Source organism: Macaca thibetana, chromosome 20 (genome assembly GCF_024542745.1).
Source record: "Macaca thibetana thibetana isolate TM-01 chromosome 20, ASM2454274v1, whole genome shotgun sequence".
In the NCBI taxonomy this organism is placed as follows: Eukaryota; Metazoa; Chordata; class Mammalia; order Primates; family Cercopithecidae; genus Macaca; species Macaca thibetana.
In genome coordinates, this window is record NC_065597.1 from 11,394,468 (window position 1) to 11,410,894 (window position 16,427).

At 43.2% G+C, this 16,427-nt stretch overlaps 1 protein-coding gene across 4 annotated transcripts in view; it reads left to right on the plus strand.

Moving 5' to 3' along the window:
* Nucleotides 1-16,427, plus strand: part of NFATC3 (nuclear factor of activated T cells 3) — a 155,260-nt gene that overhangs the window by 135,937 nt on the left and 2,896 nt on the right. The window contains exon 10 of one of the 4 annotated variants that reach the window (XM_050773317.1): nt 1,371-1,474. The exons of 2 other annotated variants lie outside the window; for them this stretch is intronic. In XM_050773317.1, the coding sequence (XP_050629274.1) occupies nt 1,371-1,471 (101 nt within the window). In that variant the 3' untranslated portion in view covers nt 1,472-1,474. Of the gene's footprint in view, nt 1-1,370; nt 1,475-8,427; nt 9,227-16,427 lie in introns of those variants that run through there. One more of the 4 variants, XM_050773319.1, reaches the window with a different exon arrangement.

A 16,427-nucleotide genomic window follows, 5' to 3' on the forward strand; every position in this document is an offset into this window, starting at 1 on the left:
GGTGTAGTGACTTTCAAACATTTTTGACAACTGCGTACAATAAAAAACAAGGTTTATGTTGTGACCCAGTACACAAAAAATATATACATATGCAGCTAGTGTTAAAGTCTCACAAACCAATTCTTAACCTTTATTAGAGGAAACGCAGCCTGCCATCGTCTATTTTGTTCTGTTTTTTTTTTCTTTTTTTTTTTTTCTTTTTTTTTTTCTTTTTTTGAGATGGAGTCTCGCTCTGTCACGCAGGCTGGAGTGCAGTGGTGCGATCTCGGCTCACTGCAAGCTCCACCTCCCAGGTTCACGCCATTCTCCTGCCTCAGCCTCCTGAGTAGCTAGGACTACAGGCCCTGCTGCCACGCCCAGCTAATTTTTGTATTTTTAGTAGAGACAGGGTTTCACCTTGTTAGCCAGGATAGTCTCAATGTCCTGACCTCGTGATCCGCTCGTCTCAGCCTCCCGAAGTGCTGGGATTACAGGCGTGAGCTACCGCGCCTGGCCTATTTCTTTCTCTTTTTTAAAATACTAGTTTCAACTTGAATTGATTTCATAAATTTCTGATGGATGTGAACTTTAGTTTAAAAAATACTCCTCCAGCCGGGTGTAGTGGCTCACACCTGTAATCCTAGCACTTTGGGAGGCTTAGGTGGGCAGATCACCTGAGGCCAAGAGTTTGAGACCAACCTGTCCAACATGGTTGAAACTCCATCTCTACTAAAAATACAAAAACTAGCCAGGCGCGGTGGCAGGTGCCTGTAGTCCCAGCTACTAGGGAGGCTGAGGCAGGAGAATCACTTGAACCCGGGAGGCAGAGGTTGCAGTGAGCAGAAATTGTGCCACTGCACTCCAGCCTGGGTGACAGAGTGAAGACTCCATCTCAAAAAATAAAAATACTCCTTCATGACTCAGATTTGTCTGTACATACAGTTTTCTGGGCTGCTACCTGTAGAGATTTTGATTTTGTGGTATGAGTTTATATTTTTATAAAGCATTCAGGAGTTTATATTTTTATCAGTTGCCCAGATAATTCTGATGTAGCCTTAGCCAAGTGTTTGGGAACTACTAATAGATATAATGTAATAAAAACTAGTTTATTTAAAGCTAAATTTATCCCTTAAAACCACTGAAAACCATAATTGTAACTCTTAAAGTTATTGCCCTTCAAATTTTTAAAAAATCATCTTAGTACCTAAGCTGTCTGAACTCCAATATTTATATTATCTAGTAAAATGTGGAGAGCCATTTTATGCAGTGATTGACAAGTAAAAGTTAAATTTCTTTTGCTTATAGAAAAAAAACAGGCTGGACACTGTAGTAGATTAAGTTTACCCTCTGGTTTGTTCCATTCAGTAGTGATGTTGTCTTCTTTGACACAGACCAATTTATATCTGACTTGGAACACCAGCCATCAGGTTCAGCAGAGAAATGGCCTAACCACAGTGTGCTCTCATGTCCAGCTCCTTTCTGGAGAATCTAGAGGGTGAGTGTTGATTGAAATGTGTCATTGTTTTTGTGCCCAAGTCTGGTATTTGCATGCAGTGGCTGGATTTGCATGTGCTACAGAGGAGGGGGTATGCACGGGCACTTTCTAGTAGGCCCACTCACTATCTTTGGAACTACACTTTGACTAAAAGACTCTGCTTTTTAAACTTAACCACGCTCAGGCTCTTACACTTGTTCTTATGATTTTATTATTGAATGAAAGGCAAGTGTTGACTTAGATTTATTAGACCAAAGCAGAAAGAGGTTCCATATCTGTGAATTCTATGGTTTGGGTGCTGAGTAAATTTGGTTGCTGATCAGGTTTGTAAGCCTACTCATTCCTGGGTCAAGTACTCAGGTTTTGATGTGAATGAAATCAGGAAATTTTGTCCATTTTTCAGAGGCAACCCAGAATATTTATCCCTAGCCTGCCCTGTGGGCCCATGTTTGCACTTCTGGTAGTTCTCTGAGGCTCTACTTGGAAGGAAGCTGTAGCACTAGAGCCAGTTAGTCTGTGTCTAGGCTTAGGCTTCTAGACTCAGCAGCCAAGGAGGAACGAAGCTATTCCTTGCTGTCATGTTGGCTCCTTTCTTCAAATACTGTCAAAGCCACTTAAGAAAATATGTGAGGCCGGGCGCGGTGGCTCACGCCTGTAATCCCTGCACTTTGGGAGGCTGAGGCGGGCGGATCACGAGGTCAGGAGATCGAGACCATCCTGGCTAACACGGTGAAACCCTGTCTCTACTAAAATACAAAAAATTAGCCGGGCGCGGTGGCGGGCGCCTGTAGTCCCAGCTACTCGGGAGGCTGAGGCAGGAGAATGGCGCGAACCCGGGAGGCGGAGCTTGCAGTGAGCCGAGATGGTGCCACTGCACTCCAGCCTGGGCGACAGAGTGAAGACTCCGCCTCAAAAAAAAAAAAAAAAAAAAAAAAAAATATGTGATAGAAATTATAAATATAAGGGCCGGGCGCGGTGGCTCAAGCCTGTAATCCCAGCACTTTGGGAGGCCGAGACGGGCGAATCACAAGGTCAGGAGATCGAGACCATCCTGGCTAACATGGTGAAACCGCGTCTGTACTAAAAAAAAAAATGCAAAAAAAAAAAAAAAAAAGAAATTATAAATATACAGATTATAACTTCCTAAATGCCATTTGAATTTTATTTTAAAATGAATTTGGATTTGGAAGGGGCCTTGGAAATCATGTTCACTACCCAAACCTTTATATTTAGGTTTCTGCAGCCTCCTGATGACTTATCAGGCAAGATACCAAAACCCTGGCTTCTCCCAGAGCTGGGCCTACCCTGGTCTCACATCATTCTTGTCCAGCCATGAGAGGAGTGGTAACTTAATTCCTGCATTGAATGTATATAACACTCTCAGGAGAGTTATAACCAGAGGATTTAAAATAATTTCCTCATATTAGGGGTGAGAAAATAAGTTGCAGAAAGATTAGTTAAGTCACCCGAGTCACATCACAGCTAAACTAAGACTAAAACTTACTTCTTCCAGTGTTTAGCCCAGTGTGCTTCCCATGTGTGAAACAACAAGTTGGTCACTGATAATCTTGGTATGAAGGAAATATTTCTGTGAAGTGAAGGGATCAATGGATGACCGAGTGAATAAGGGTGAGAACATAGAAGAAACAGCAGTGTGGTAGACAACTCCTTTAAGATGTTAAGCCATGAAAGAAAGAATTAGATACAGAGGGGAATGTGGGGTCCAGTGATTTTATTTGTTTGCTTGCTTGCTTGCTTGCTTGCTTTTTTGAGATAGAGACATTTACACTTTTTTTTTTTTTTCTTTTGAGATGGAGTCTCCCTCTGTCACCCAGGCTGGAGTACAGTGGCATGATCTTGGCTCACTGCAAGCTCCACCTCCCGGGTTGATGCCTTTCTCCTGCCTCAGGCTCCCGAGTAGCTGGGACTACAGGCGCCCGCCTCCATGCCTGGCTAATTTTTTATATTTTTAGTAGAGATGGGGTTTTACCGTGTTAGCCAGGATGGTCTTGATCTCCTGACCTCGTGATCCGCCCGCCTCAGCCTCCCAAAGTGCTGGGATTACGGGCGTGAGCCACCGCACCTGGCTGTGATTTACACATATTAAGTGCTGATGAGAAGGATCTGGGGAGATGAGTTGATAGGGACAAAGAAGTGAAGAAAATTGATGCAGCAAGGTGTTCAAGGGGATCCAGAGCACAGGTAGTGGAATGGATCCTGTGGATTTTTGGGTCTGGAGCTCAGGTTTGGCCCTTAGAGGTAGTAGATTTGGGAGTCAACAGTGGACAAGATTATTCAGAGGAAAATGTACAAAATGAGAAAACAAAATAGAGATGAGGATTCTTCTGATAATTTTGAAATGCTTCTGAGTCCCCACATCTTAAGCCAAATTGAGAGTTGTTTATTTTTTCACATTTCAGCTTTTGCTGATAGAAAAGAGTACATGCTGATACTTGAATATACTTTCAAGTACCTGTGTACTGTTTACTCAGCTGGAGATTTAATGTTTGTCTTTGTAGAATGTTTTCAGTTAAAAACATTCCTAGAGGAAAGATTGTTATGACACTGATTATAGCATCACACATAGAAGAGGTTTCCTTTTTTTTTTTTTTTCTTGAGAGAGTCTCGCTCTGTCACCCAGGCTGGAGTGCATTGGCACCATCCATACTGGCTCACTGCAACCTCTGCCTCCCAGGTTCAAGCAATTCTCCTGCCTCAGCCTCCCAAGTAGCTAAAATTACAGGCACCTGCCACCACACCTGGCTAATTTTTTTTTGTATTTTTAATAGAGATGGGGTTTCACCATGTTGGCCAGGCTGGTTTTAAACTCCTGACCTCAAGTGATCCGCCAACCTTGGCCTCCCAAAGTGCTAGGATTACAAGCGTGAGCTACCACACCCGGCCAAGAAGAGATTTCTTAAAAAGGAAGAAGTCTTAAAAGGACTAATTTTCCCCCTCAATCCATTGGGTGGGGTGGGGGGAAGGTATAATAATTTTCTTTTACTAGTATTAGAGCTAATGTTAAAAGTGAATCTCTGATCTATTGCTGGTGAAATTTTTTATATAAAAAAAGTAAAGGATATTTTCAAATCATTGTGCATGTGTTTTTAATCTGTCCAATGGTAGGAAGCTGTCTAGAATTCAGGGTGAAATTTAAGATAACTTAGTTAAAAATCTATCAGTCCACCCCATTGTATGAGGTAAAAAGAAGAAAAAAAACAATTAGGCTTGGATGCAGTAGCTCATGCCTGTAATCCCAACACTTTGGGAGGCCGAGGCAGGCGACTGCTCGAGCCCAGGAGTTTGAGACCAGCCTGGGCAACATGGCAAAACCCCATCTTTACAAAAAAAATACAAAAATTAGCTGGGCATGGTGGCTTATGCCTGTAGTCCCAGCTACTCGGGAGGTTGAGGCAGGAGGATCCCTTGAGCATGGGAGGTGAGGTTGCAGTGAGGCAGGATCACGCCAGTTCACTCCAGCCTTCGAGATCACACCACTGCACTCCAGCCTGGGCAACAGAGCAAGACTCTAGTCTCTGTCTCAAAAAAAAAAAAAAAAAAAAAAAATCTGGCATAAAAGAGCTCAAGCTGATTTTCTTGCTTACAATACTTATTCTTCCTGTGTTATAATTATGGTGGTAAGTTTTATTTTTGTTAGTAGTATTAGCTAAGTTAGTATAATGGAGATCTCAAAGAAATTTCCACATAGGAAATTTCTCTCACACCTCGTGGTAATTCAGAGATCAAGATTCCTTTCAATTTGTTGTTCCTCTTTCTCCTTAGGTTTTGTCAAAGCAGAGAAACCACTTAGTCATGACTGAGTCTTAGCCCCAGGAAGGGATGGGAAAAGGGGAGGAACAAAGAAGCCAAGGAAGTGATGAGGAAGATACATACGTCACTTTTGTTCACATTTCATTAAAGAAGATGAATTACATGGGCCATACCTAGCTACAATGGGGAAGCCAAGAAATATACTCTGTAGCTGGATGCCAGTGTGACTAACTAAACCTCAATTACTGTGGAAGAATGAATTAAGATAATTAGCAGCCTATCATAGATACCTTCTAAATTTTCAGGAACTTATTTCTGTCTGTAGCTTGAAAAGTCAAATTAATGTTTTTTTGGTTTTTCCCTTTTTTTTTTGTTTTATTTGGAGACAGGATCTCGCACTGTTGCCTAGGCTTGAGTGCAGTGGTGCGCGATCATAGCTTGCTGCAGCCTGGAACTCACTGGGTTCAAGTGATCCTCCTGCTTCAACCTCCCAAAGTGCTGGGATTACAAGCATGAGCCACCACACCTAGCCAAATTAATCAGATTTTGAAAATTCCAAATTAATTCCTCAACTCATGCCATAAATAGGTGAATTCAGTTCAGACATGGTGGCTCTCGCCTATTATCTCAGCATTTGAAAGGCTGAGGCAGACAGATGACTTGAGTTCAGGAGTTTGAGACCAGCGTGGGCAACATGGCAAAACCCTGTCTCTACAAAAAATTTAAGAAAAAATTAGCCGGTTGTGGTGCTGCTTAGGTTGCAGGTTGCAGTGAGCCAAGATCGTGCCACTGCACTCAAGCCTGTGCGACAGAATGAGACCCTAAAAAAAAAAAAAAGGTGAATTCAGTATTTCCTGTATTTAGTTTAGGTGTTGCTTTTATAACAATTGCATACATGTAGGCTTCATTTTAAAAAAACATTTAATCTTTATTTTATAAAAACAACATCTCGGCTGGGCACAGTGATTCATGCCTGTAATGCCAGTGCTTTAGGAGGCTGAGGCGAGGTGGGAGGATCAGTTGAGGCCAGAAGTCCAAGACCAGCCTGGGCAACATAATAGGACCCTGTCTCTATCCTCCCCAAAAATAAATTAGCTGGGCCGGGAGCGGTGGCTCACGCCTGTAATCCCAGCACTTTGGGAGGCTGAGATGGGCGAATCACAAGATCAGGAGTTTGAGACCAGCCTGAACGTGGTGAAACCCTGCCTCTACTAAAATACAAAAAAGATTAGCTGGGCATGGTGGCAGGTACCTGTAATCCCAGCTACTCAGGAGGCTGAGGCGGGAGAATTGCTTGAACCCGGGAGGTGGAGGTTGCAGTGAGCTGAGATCATGCCACTGCACTCCAGCCTGGGCGACAGAGCAAGACTCCATCTCAAAAAAAATAAAATAAATTAGCTGGGCATGGTGGCACATGCCTGCAGTCTCAGCTACTTGGGGCAGGGGTATGAAGCAGGAGGATCACTTGAGCCTAGGAGATCACGGCTGTAGTGAGCTATGATCACACCACTTCACTCTAGCCTGGGTGGCAGGCTAAGACACTCTCTCCTAAAATAATAATAGTAATAATAATAATAAAATAACACCTTCACAAAATTGTTTACCCAGGGAATGAATACCTTTAATCTTCTGGCTCAGGAAAAGAAAGAAAAGATTAACGTGACCAAACTGGTGAATGTTCATTGTAGCTTCAAGAGGAAATAACATATAAGTGGAGTCTAATAATACCCAAAAATCCTTTACAAAATTGCAAATTAGAAAGGTCTGTTGGGATTTTGTGTATGTGGCAATGTGTATCTACTCCCTTCAAAGAGGGAGTGCCCTGGGTTACCCTACCCCTCTCTACCTGGTTGTGAGGTTCCATACTATATACTTGTCAGTTCTAACTTTGAATTCTTAAGCATGGGAAATAGCTCTAAATAAGAGGCCTGTTGGTACTCAAGCACCTCATTCTTGTGTGTAGAAATAGCATTCCAGTGGACTGCCAATTTGAACATTTCTTGAATAGGAACATTTTTTTCTTACAGCAAACATTATTGATAGCTCTGACTCTACTTTTGTTGTGGTGGCACAGGCAAATTTAGATGTTGAGGTAGTGGAAGTCACAGATGGTGGCTGCCAAAAGTGTGCCAGATCCTGTGACCTACATAACCTGTTAGCACTTTTATTGAGGACTGTTCACTCTTGTTCTAGGCTTTTAATTCACTTTGCTCGTTAAAGGGAGGAAAATGAGGGCCGGGTGCAGTGACTCATGCCTATAATCCCAGCACTTTGGGAGGCCGAGGTGGGCGGATTACGTGAGGTCAGGAGTTTGAGACCAGTCTGGCCAACATGGCAGAAACCCCGTTTCTACCAAAAATACAAAAATTAGCTGGGTGGGAGGCAGAGGTTACAGTGAACCAAGATCACACCACTGCACTCTAGCCTGGGCGACACAGTGAGACTCCATCTCAAAAAAAAATTGGGAAGAAAAATGATAAAATTGTACATTAGGGGCATAAACAATTCCTTACACTCTTATCTTAATTTGGTGAAAAAATAGGAAGCCACATCACATACTTAGTGCACTAGGGTTTATTTTTACTTTTTTTTTTTTTTTTTAAGAGAAAGGCAAATTGTCACGGCCGGGCGGGGTGGCTCACGCTTGTAATCCCAACACTTTGGGAGGCCAGGGCGGGTAGATCACGAGGTCAGGAGATCAAGACCATCCTGGCTAACATGGTGAAACCCCGTCTTTACTAAAAAATATACAAAAAAAAAAAAAAAAAGCCGGGCATTTTGGTGGGCACCTATAGTCCCAGCTACTCGGGAGGCTGAGGCAGGAGAATGTTGTGAACCCGGGAGGTGGAACTTGCAGTGAGCCGAGATCATGCCACTGCACTCCAGCCTGGGAGACAGAGCAAGACTGTTTCAAAAAAAAAAAGAAAAAAAATTGTCCCTTTGTTTGTTGGTCAGGCTATTCTTGAACTCCTGGCCTCAAACAGTCGTCCTGCCTTGGCTCATTCCCATAACAGGCATGAGCCATGGCACCTGGCCTGGATTATGGTTTAAATAAATCAGTAAATTCATGCATATATCCATTCAAAATGACTTGAAAAATTAAATTGTAAGCAGTATTTTTAACAACTTAAAAATTGTGCTTATCAAGATTGTTAATGACTTAAATTTACATTACATCATAGATTTGTTTACCATTAATAATTTTGACTTGCTTCATTTGAGACCTATGTTTTGGCCAGTCCCAGCAGGAAGATATCTGAAGAATCTAGAGGTGAGAGCCTGAACCCAGAGCCCTCAGCTCGAGGGAGAAGTGAGGGAGAAGGAAAGCAGAGGACTTGCATGATTAACACTTGGTTCAAGTTATTGCTAAAGGTCTGTGAAAGCACTTTGTTGCAGTTCTGACTCCCTAGCCTAAAATTCATATTCAGTGCTCACCTGTAGCAATTACGTGAACATGATTTTTGTTGTCATTGTTCCAAGTCCCCAAATTGTATTAAAGATTCAGTTGGCAAGTAATTTTATTTAGTACTCAATATATGTAAGCACTAGGGATTCAGGGGAAAACAAGATAGAGAAAGTCTGCCCCATTGGAACTTAAATCTCCTGACTGCTGGTGAATTTATAAATAAGTGAATCCTGTAGTATAATGTATGGTTGCGTATAGTCGGCTTGAGTGCTACTTTGTGGAAAATCTTCTGACTTTAACATAGTCTTAAAATCCTAAACTGTCAGGAACTTTCCAGGTTCCTTCAGCTAAGTAAGGTGAGGCACACCAGGCAAAGGAACAGCAGAGCTTTGATAAGGGGGAGCAGAAATAATAACACAGCATTGAACAAGCTTCTGTTATAAACAATACCACATGCCTATTTTAGAAAATGATGGTTTCATCCTACGTAAGTGTACTTGGTAAGTGGATGGACAGTGCTCGATATCGACCCTCATCGTCAGGAAAATGTAAGCATTGACTTCGTATAAGACATAGAACAGGCCGGGCGCGGTGGCTCAAGCCTGTAATCCCAGCACTTTGGGAGGCCGAGGCGGGTGGATCACGAGGTCAGGAGATCGAGACCATCCTGGCTAACATGGTGAAACCCTGTCTCTACTAAAAATACAAAAAACTAGCCGGGCGCGGTGGCGGGCGCCTGTAGTCCCAGCTACTCGGAGGCTGAGGCGGGAGAATGGCGTGAACCCGGGAGGCGGAGCTTGCAGTGAGCCGAGATCGCGCCACTGCACTCCAGCCTGGGTGACAGAGTGAGACTCCGTCTCAAAAAAAAAAAAAAAAAAAAGACATAGAACAGTACCTCAGCTGGGTGCAGTGGCTCACACCTGTAATCCTAGTACTTTAGGAGGCTGAGGCAGGAGGATCACTTGAGCCCAGGAGTTTGAGACTAGCTTGGGCAACATGGCGAGACCTCGTCTCTGCAGAAAAAAAAAAAAAGTCCAAAAATTAGCCAGTTGTGGGCGTGGTAGCACATGCCTGTAGGCCCAGCTACTCAGGAGGCTGAGGTGGTAAGATCACCTGAGCCCAGGAATTCAAGGCTGCAGTGAGCCGTGATTGTGCCCCCTGCACTCCAGCCTGGGCAACAGAGTGAGTACTCTATTGCCAAAAAAAAAAAAAGAGAGAGAAAACACATCATGTGGTTTTTGATGATAAAGCACCATTGTAAATCAGTTTGTAGTTTTAAAACTTGAGCAGTGAGGCCGGGCGCGGTGGCTGAAGCCTGTAATCCCAGCACTTTGGGAGGCCGAGACGGGCGGATCACGAGGTCAGGAGTTCGAGACCATCCTGGCTAACACGGTGAAACCCCGTCTCTGCTAAAAAATACAAAAAACTAGCCGGGCGAGGTGGCGGGCGCCTGTAGTCCCGGCTACTCGGGAGGCTGAGGCAGGAGAATGGCGTAAAAACCCGGGAGGCAGAGCTTGCAGTGAGCTGAGATCCGGCCACTGCACTCCAGCCTGGGCGACACAGCGAGACTCCGTCTCAAAAAAAAAAAAAAAAAAAAAAAAAAAACTTGAGCAGTGAAATACAAATTGTAAAAAGTATTTTTCATAGCAGCCTGGAACATCTTTAAAGTTACCGCCTTTGGAAGTGATAAGTGATAAGAAAAGATGATTTGATTGTGAGCGAGGTGCTTGCTTATATATTTGGCTTTTTGCCACTGCTATAACCCCTGCTTGAAATAGACATTGTGAAAATCAAATGACATGCATTAGTTTTAACATTCTGTGGTCCCCTTCCTACCTACCACCTAATGAACTTTCACTGTGCTTGTTCTAAATAGCTTCCAAGTGATTGTATTGAATTAGGGTCCATTTATTCAGTCATCAGGAATGGATGTTTCCTCAGTGGCAAGGTTCTTGCCTTTTGGGAGCTCATAGCCTATTTGGGAGACATAATGATGAGGAGGAATGTTAGAAGTCATGCACAGAGATTTGTGGGCCATCCTTGTGCTCCGTCTTAGCACAAGACTAGCCTGTAGAACCCCCAGAATCTACATGGAAAACACTGTTCCTTGTATTTTTTGTGGCTTGAAATAACAGGTACAGGGCTGCCTTGCCTTCTTATGCTCCCTTTATATTCCCTCTCTGTGTACTATATAAGAGGTATTTTTCGTCTCCTTTGTACTGATGAGGAAACTGAAGAGAAAAATATATTACTATGCAAAGCATCCTCACAACTTTTCATTTACAAAGAAGCTATTCCAGTGAGTTATTTTTAGAGTCAGGAGTAAGTTTAGTTTATATTCCATTATTCTTTGCAGCATCCATTATGAATGGTTAATAAATCCTAGCCTGGCAAATTTACTTAAATATTATCTGACAGGTCAGGCACAATGGCTCACACCTGTATTCCCAGCACTGTGGGAAGATTGCTTGAGGCCAGGAGTTACAGATCAGCTTTGGCAAAATAGCAAGACCCTATCTCTACAAAAAAAATTTAAAAATCAGCCAGGTGTGGTGGTGTGTGCCTACAGTCCCAGCTATTAGGTTGGTGCAGAAGTAATCACGGTTCTTGCCATTAGAAGTAATGTCAAAAACCACAGTTACTTTTGTACCAACCGAATACTTGGGAGGCTGAGGTGAGAGGATGGCTTGAGCCCAGGAGTTCGAGTTTGAGCTATGATTGCACCACTGCGCTCCAGTCTGGGTAACAGAGCCAGAGCCTGTCTCTTAAAAAACAAAAAATAAAACACCGGGCGCGGTGGCTCACACCTGTAATCCTAGCACTTCGGGAGGCTGAGGCAGGTGGATCATGAGGTCAGGAGTTAGAGACCAGCCTGGCCAAGATGGTGACACCCTGTCTCTACTAAAAATAGAAAAATTAGCCAGGTGCGATGGTGGGCACCTGTAATCCCAGCTACTCTGGAGGCTGAGGCAGGAGATGAACCCGGGAGACAGAGGTTGCAGTGAGCCAAGATTGTGCCACTGCATTCTAGCCTGGGCGACAGAGGAAGACTCCATCTCAAAAAAAAAAAAAAAAAAATCTGACAAAGTACTTTATCAATCTGTATCTTAAAAAATTGCTTATCGGCCAGGCGCGGTGGCTCAAGCCTGTAATCCCAGCACTTTGGGAGGCCGAGAAGGGCGGATCACGAGGTCAGGAGATCGAGACCATCCTGGCTAACACGGTGAAACCCCATCTCTACTAAAAAAAAATACAAAAAACTAGCCGGGCGAGGTGGCAAGCGCCTGTAGTCCCAGCTATTTGGGAGGCTGAGGCAGGAGAATGGCGTAAACCCTGGAGGAGGAGCTTACAGTGAGCTGAGATCTGGCCACTGCACTCCAGCCTGGGCGACAGAGCCAGACTCCGTCTCAAAAAAAAAAAAAAAAATTGCTTATCGCTGGCCGGGCGCGGAGGCTCATGCCTGTAATCCCAGCACTTTGGGAGGCTGAGGCAGGTGGATCACGAGGTCAGGAGATCGAGACCATCCTGGCTAACACGGTGAAACCCAGTCTCTACTAAAAATACAAAAAATTAGCCAGGCGTGGTGACAGGAGCCTGTAAAAAAAAAAAAAAAAAAAAAAAAAAAAAAAAAAAAGGCTTATCACTTAGTGATTATTAGCTCACCAGTATTGATTAATCTTCACTGTTTTGTAGAGTCCTTTGGCTTCAAGTCCCTACTTCTTTACTATTCTACATTCAGTACTAACCACAGCCAAGCCAAACCTTTTTTTTTTTTTTTTTTTGAGAGTCTTACTCTGTTGCCCAGGCTGGAGTGCAGTGGTGCAATCTTGGCTCACTGCAACCTCCGTCCCCCAGGTTCAAGTGATTCTCCTGCCTCAGCCTCCCGAGTAGCTGGGATTACACTTGCCTGCCACCATGCCCAGCTAATTTTTGTATTTTTAGTAGAGACGGGGGTTTCACCATCTTGGCCAGGCTGGTCTTGAACTCCTGACCTTGTGATCCACCCGCCTTGGCCTCCCAGAGTGCTGGGTTTACAGGAGTGAGCCACTGCACCCAGCCTTCATCCTTTATTTCTCTGCATATCTTTGTGTCCTGCCACTTGAAAACTGTCTACTGACATAAAACTGTTGACTACTGCAGCTAAAAGACATCGTACTAATCTAACACTGTCATAGTACAAATAAAGGGTGTTTTAGATATATGAAATAATTTGTCCAAGGACACAACATGAAGTTAGTGGCAGAGCCTGAATTCAAACCAAACCTAATTTCTAGGCCACTCCTCTACTCACATATTTGCCTTCCCAGGTCCTATCTTCTCATCAGAGCACAGTGATACTACTCCCACTTATTATTATCAGCCTCTGCTTTTCGGTGATATAACTTCTGTGCAAAATTTCCCTCATGCTTCTAGGTCTCTAGTGAGTATGAATATACCTAAATCTCTTCTTGTTCTGACCATTGATTGTAGCCCCATGCCCACTGATTTTTCCATTTGGGGTTTCTAATTTCCAATTCCAGACCTAACCTACCACCTTCCTCCTCTGAACTCCTCCTTCCCTGTTGTGACTGCACTATTGTTTTCTCTTTTAGTCTCAAAACTTTAGTGATGGTAAATCACCACTTCTTTTATCTCCTCCTTACCATCACACTTGCTCTCCCTCCCACTAGGATCACCACATTTTACCCAGCTCCTTTGCATTTTCTTTATCTCAGTCATTTCCTTCCATCTCTACATTTTGACTTCTAAGAACGCAACTGGTATTTTGAGGCTGATTCCACGAGCATGTAACTTTAAGGCAAATTATGTGACCTGTCAAAGCCTCAGTTAATTCATCTGTAAAGTGAGATAATATTTAAAGTATTGTGAAGATTAACTGAAATAAGATTTAATTTCAGTTGTAAAACCTAAACTATAAATGCTCAGTAAATATTTGTGGAATTAGTAAATATATGTATGTATTTGGCTTCTAGTCCCTACTTCTTTACTGTTCTACATTCAGTACTTACTACATTCAGTACACACACACACACACACACACACACATATTTTTAGACAGAGTTTCTCTCTTGTCTCCCAGGCTGGAGTACAATGGCGCCATCTTGGCTCACTGCAACCTCCACCTCCTGGGTTCAAGCAATTCTTCTGCCTCAGCCTCCCAAGTAGCTGGGACTACAGGCGTGCATCACTACACCCGGCTAACTTTTTGGTATTTTTAATAGAGATGGGATTTCACCGTGTTGGCCAGGCTAGTCTCGAACTCCTGACCTCAGGTGATCCACCCACCTCGGCCTCCCAAAGTGCTGGGATTACAGGTGTGAGCTACCACGCCCGTCCTGAATTAGTAGTGTTTTTGTTTTTGTTTTGAGGCAAAGTTTCGCTCTTGTCCCCCAGTCTGGAGTGCAATGGCATGATCTCAGCTCACTGCAACCTCTGCCTCCCAGGTTCAAACAATTCTCCTGCTTCAGCCTCCTGAGTAACTGGGATTACAGGCGCGTACCACCACGCCCAGCTAATTTTTTGTATTTTAAGTAGAGACGGGGTTTCACCATGGCCAGGCTGGTCTTGAACTTCTGACCTCAGGTGATCTGTCCTCCTCGGCCTCTCAGAGTGCTGGGATTACAGGCATGAGCCACTGCGCCTGGCCTTTTTTTTTTTTTTTTTTTTTTGAGATGGAGTCTTGCTCTGTCACCCAGGCTGGACTGCAGTGGCACAATCTTGGCTCACTGCAACCTCCACATCCTGGGTTCAAGCAACTGAATTAGTAAATATTAATTCCCTTCTCCTTATAACCATATGAGTTTGAGAAATTTTTGTTCTTAACTGTGGTAAACCAGAAAAGATTAGATGTTAATACTTGCAAGATTTTTTATATGTTTGTTAGTGTTTCTTTGCTCTATGATCACATCAAATTCTAAGTATAGAAAACTTTTGGTTTTGGTCTATTTTTGTTTATAATAGCTGTAACGAGATATAATTCACATACCATAAAATTTGTCCTTAAAGGCTGGGTGCAGTGGCTCACACCCGTAATCCCAGCACTTTGGGAGGCTGAGGTGGGTGGATCACGAGGTCAGGAGTTTGAGACCAGCCTGGCCAACATAGTGAAACCCGTTCTCTACTAAAAATACAAAAATATTAGCTGGGCGTGGTGGTGGGCGCCTGTAATCCCAGCTACTTAGGCTGAGACAGGAGAATTACTTGAACCCAGGAGGCGGAGGTTGCAGTGAGCTGAGATCACGTCACTGCACTCCAGTCCAGGCGACAGTTCGAGACTCTGTCTCAAAAACGAAAAAACAATTATCCTTAAAAGTATACAACTGAGTGGTTTTTAGTATAGTCAGAGTTTTGCAACTATTACTAGTATCTATTTTTATTTATTTTTATTTATTTATTTTTTGAGATGGAGTCTCGCTCTTGTTTCCCAGACTGGAGTACATGGTGCAGTCTCGGCTCACTGCAACCTCCACCTCCCGGGTTCAAGCGATTCTCCTGCCTCACCCTCCCAAGTAGCTGGGATTACAGGCATGCGTCACCACACCCGCCTAATTTTGTATTTTTAGTAGAGACGGGGTTTCTCCATTTTGGTTAGGCTGGTCTCAAACTCCCGACCTCAGGTGACCCGCCCGCCTCAGCCTCCCAAAGTGCTGGGATTACAGGCATGAGCCACCGCACCTGGCTACTTGTATCTAATTTTATAACTCCATTTTCATTACTCTGAAAAGAAACTCCATACCTATTAGTAATCACTCCCCGTTTCTCCCTCTCCACAACCTGTAATCTGTTTTCTGTCTCTATGGATTGGCCTGTTCTGGACATTTCATATAAATGGAATCATATATGACCTTTCGTATCTGGCCTCTTTGACTTAGCAGACTGTTTTCAAGGCTGAAGCATATATCAGAACTTCATTACATTTCAAGGCCGATATTCCATTTTATGGATAGAGACAACTTACCGTTTATCCATTCATCACTTGGTAGACATTTGGATTGTTTCCACTTTTTGGCTATTATTAATAATGCTGCTGTGAACATTTGAAAGTTTTTATTGTGGACATATGTTTTCAATTCTCTTGTATATATGCCTAGGAGTGGAATTAGTGTAGACTTTAGTTGATAAGGCAAGGAATGAAATGATATGAGAACTAAAGTTTCTTATTTGGGGGATTTGGGATGTTCCCTTCTATGTTAGTTCCCTAAGATGGAAATTCTTTGCTCTGGACCTCACAGAGCACTGTACCTCCCTGAGGTGCTTGGAACATCAGAGAAATTAATAGAAAAGCTAGAGTCTCCAATCAGAAAAGATCACAAACAACAGAAATGCCCCCACATAATAAAGAGTGCTTGTATTAGGATAGAGTAGCAAAATCACCCCCACATCACAGTGGTTTATTCTGACCAAAGCATTTATTTTCATTCCATTTATATAGGAGGTGGCATTGTAGAAAATAAAAACTTTCTCGAAGAGATACAAATTAAAGAAAAGTTAGAGTAAGGTGAATACTTGTTTAAAAGTACCTTTAGAGTGAGGGTAAGCCCCCTTCCCAACCCAAAATGAACTGAATGAGAGGGAGAGAAAAAGAGGTCCGGAGCAGTTTGTGGAGTGATGTTTCCATCTCTAATGCCACTTAGCTCAGGAGCAGGCTTCAGATACTGCCTTTATCGTTACAGAAAGCCATGGGAAGGAAAATGTCTGAGGTAGAGCTCAGCACTTCGCATCATAAGGCTAGTCACTCAGAGGTCACTAATCACTCTCCCTTTTCTTGTTTTTCAG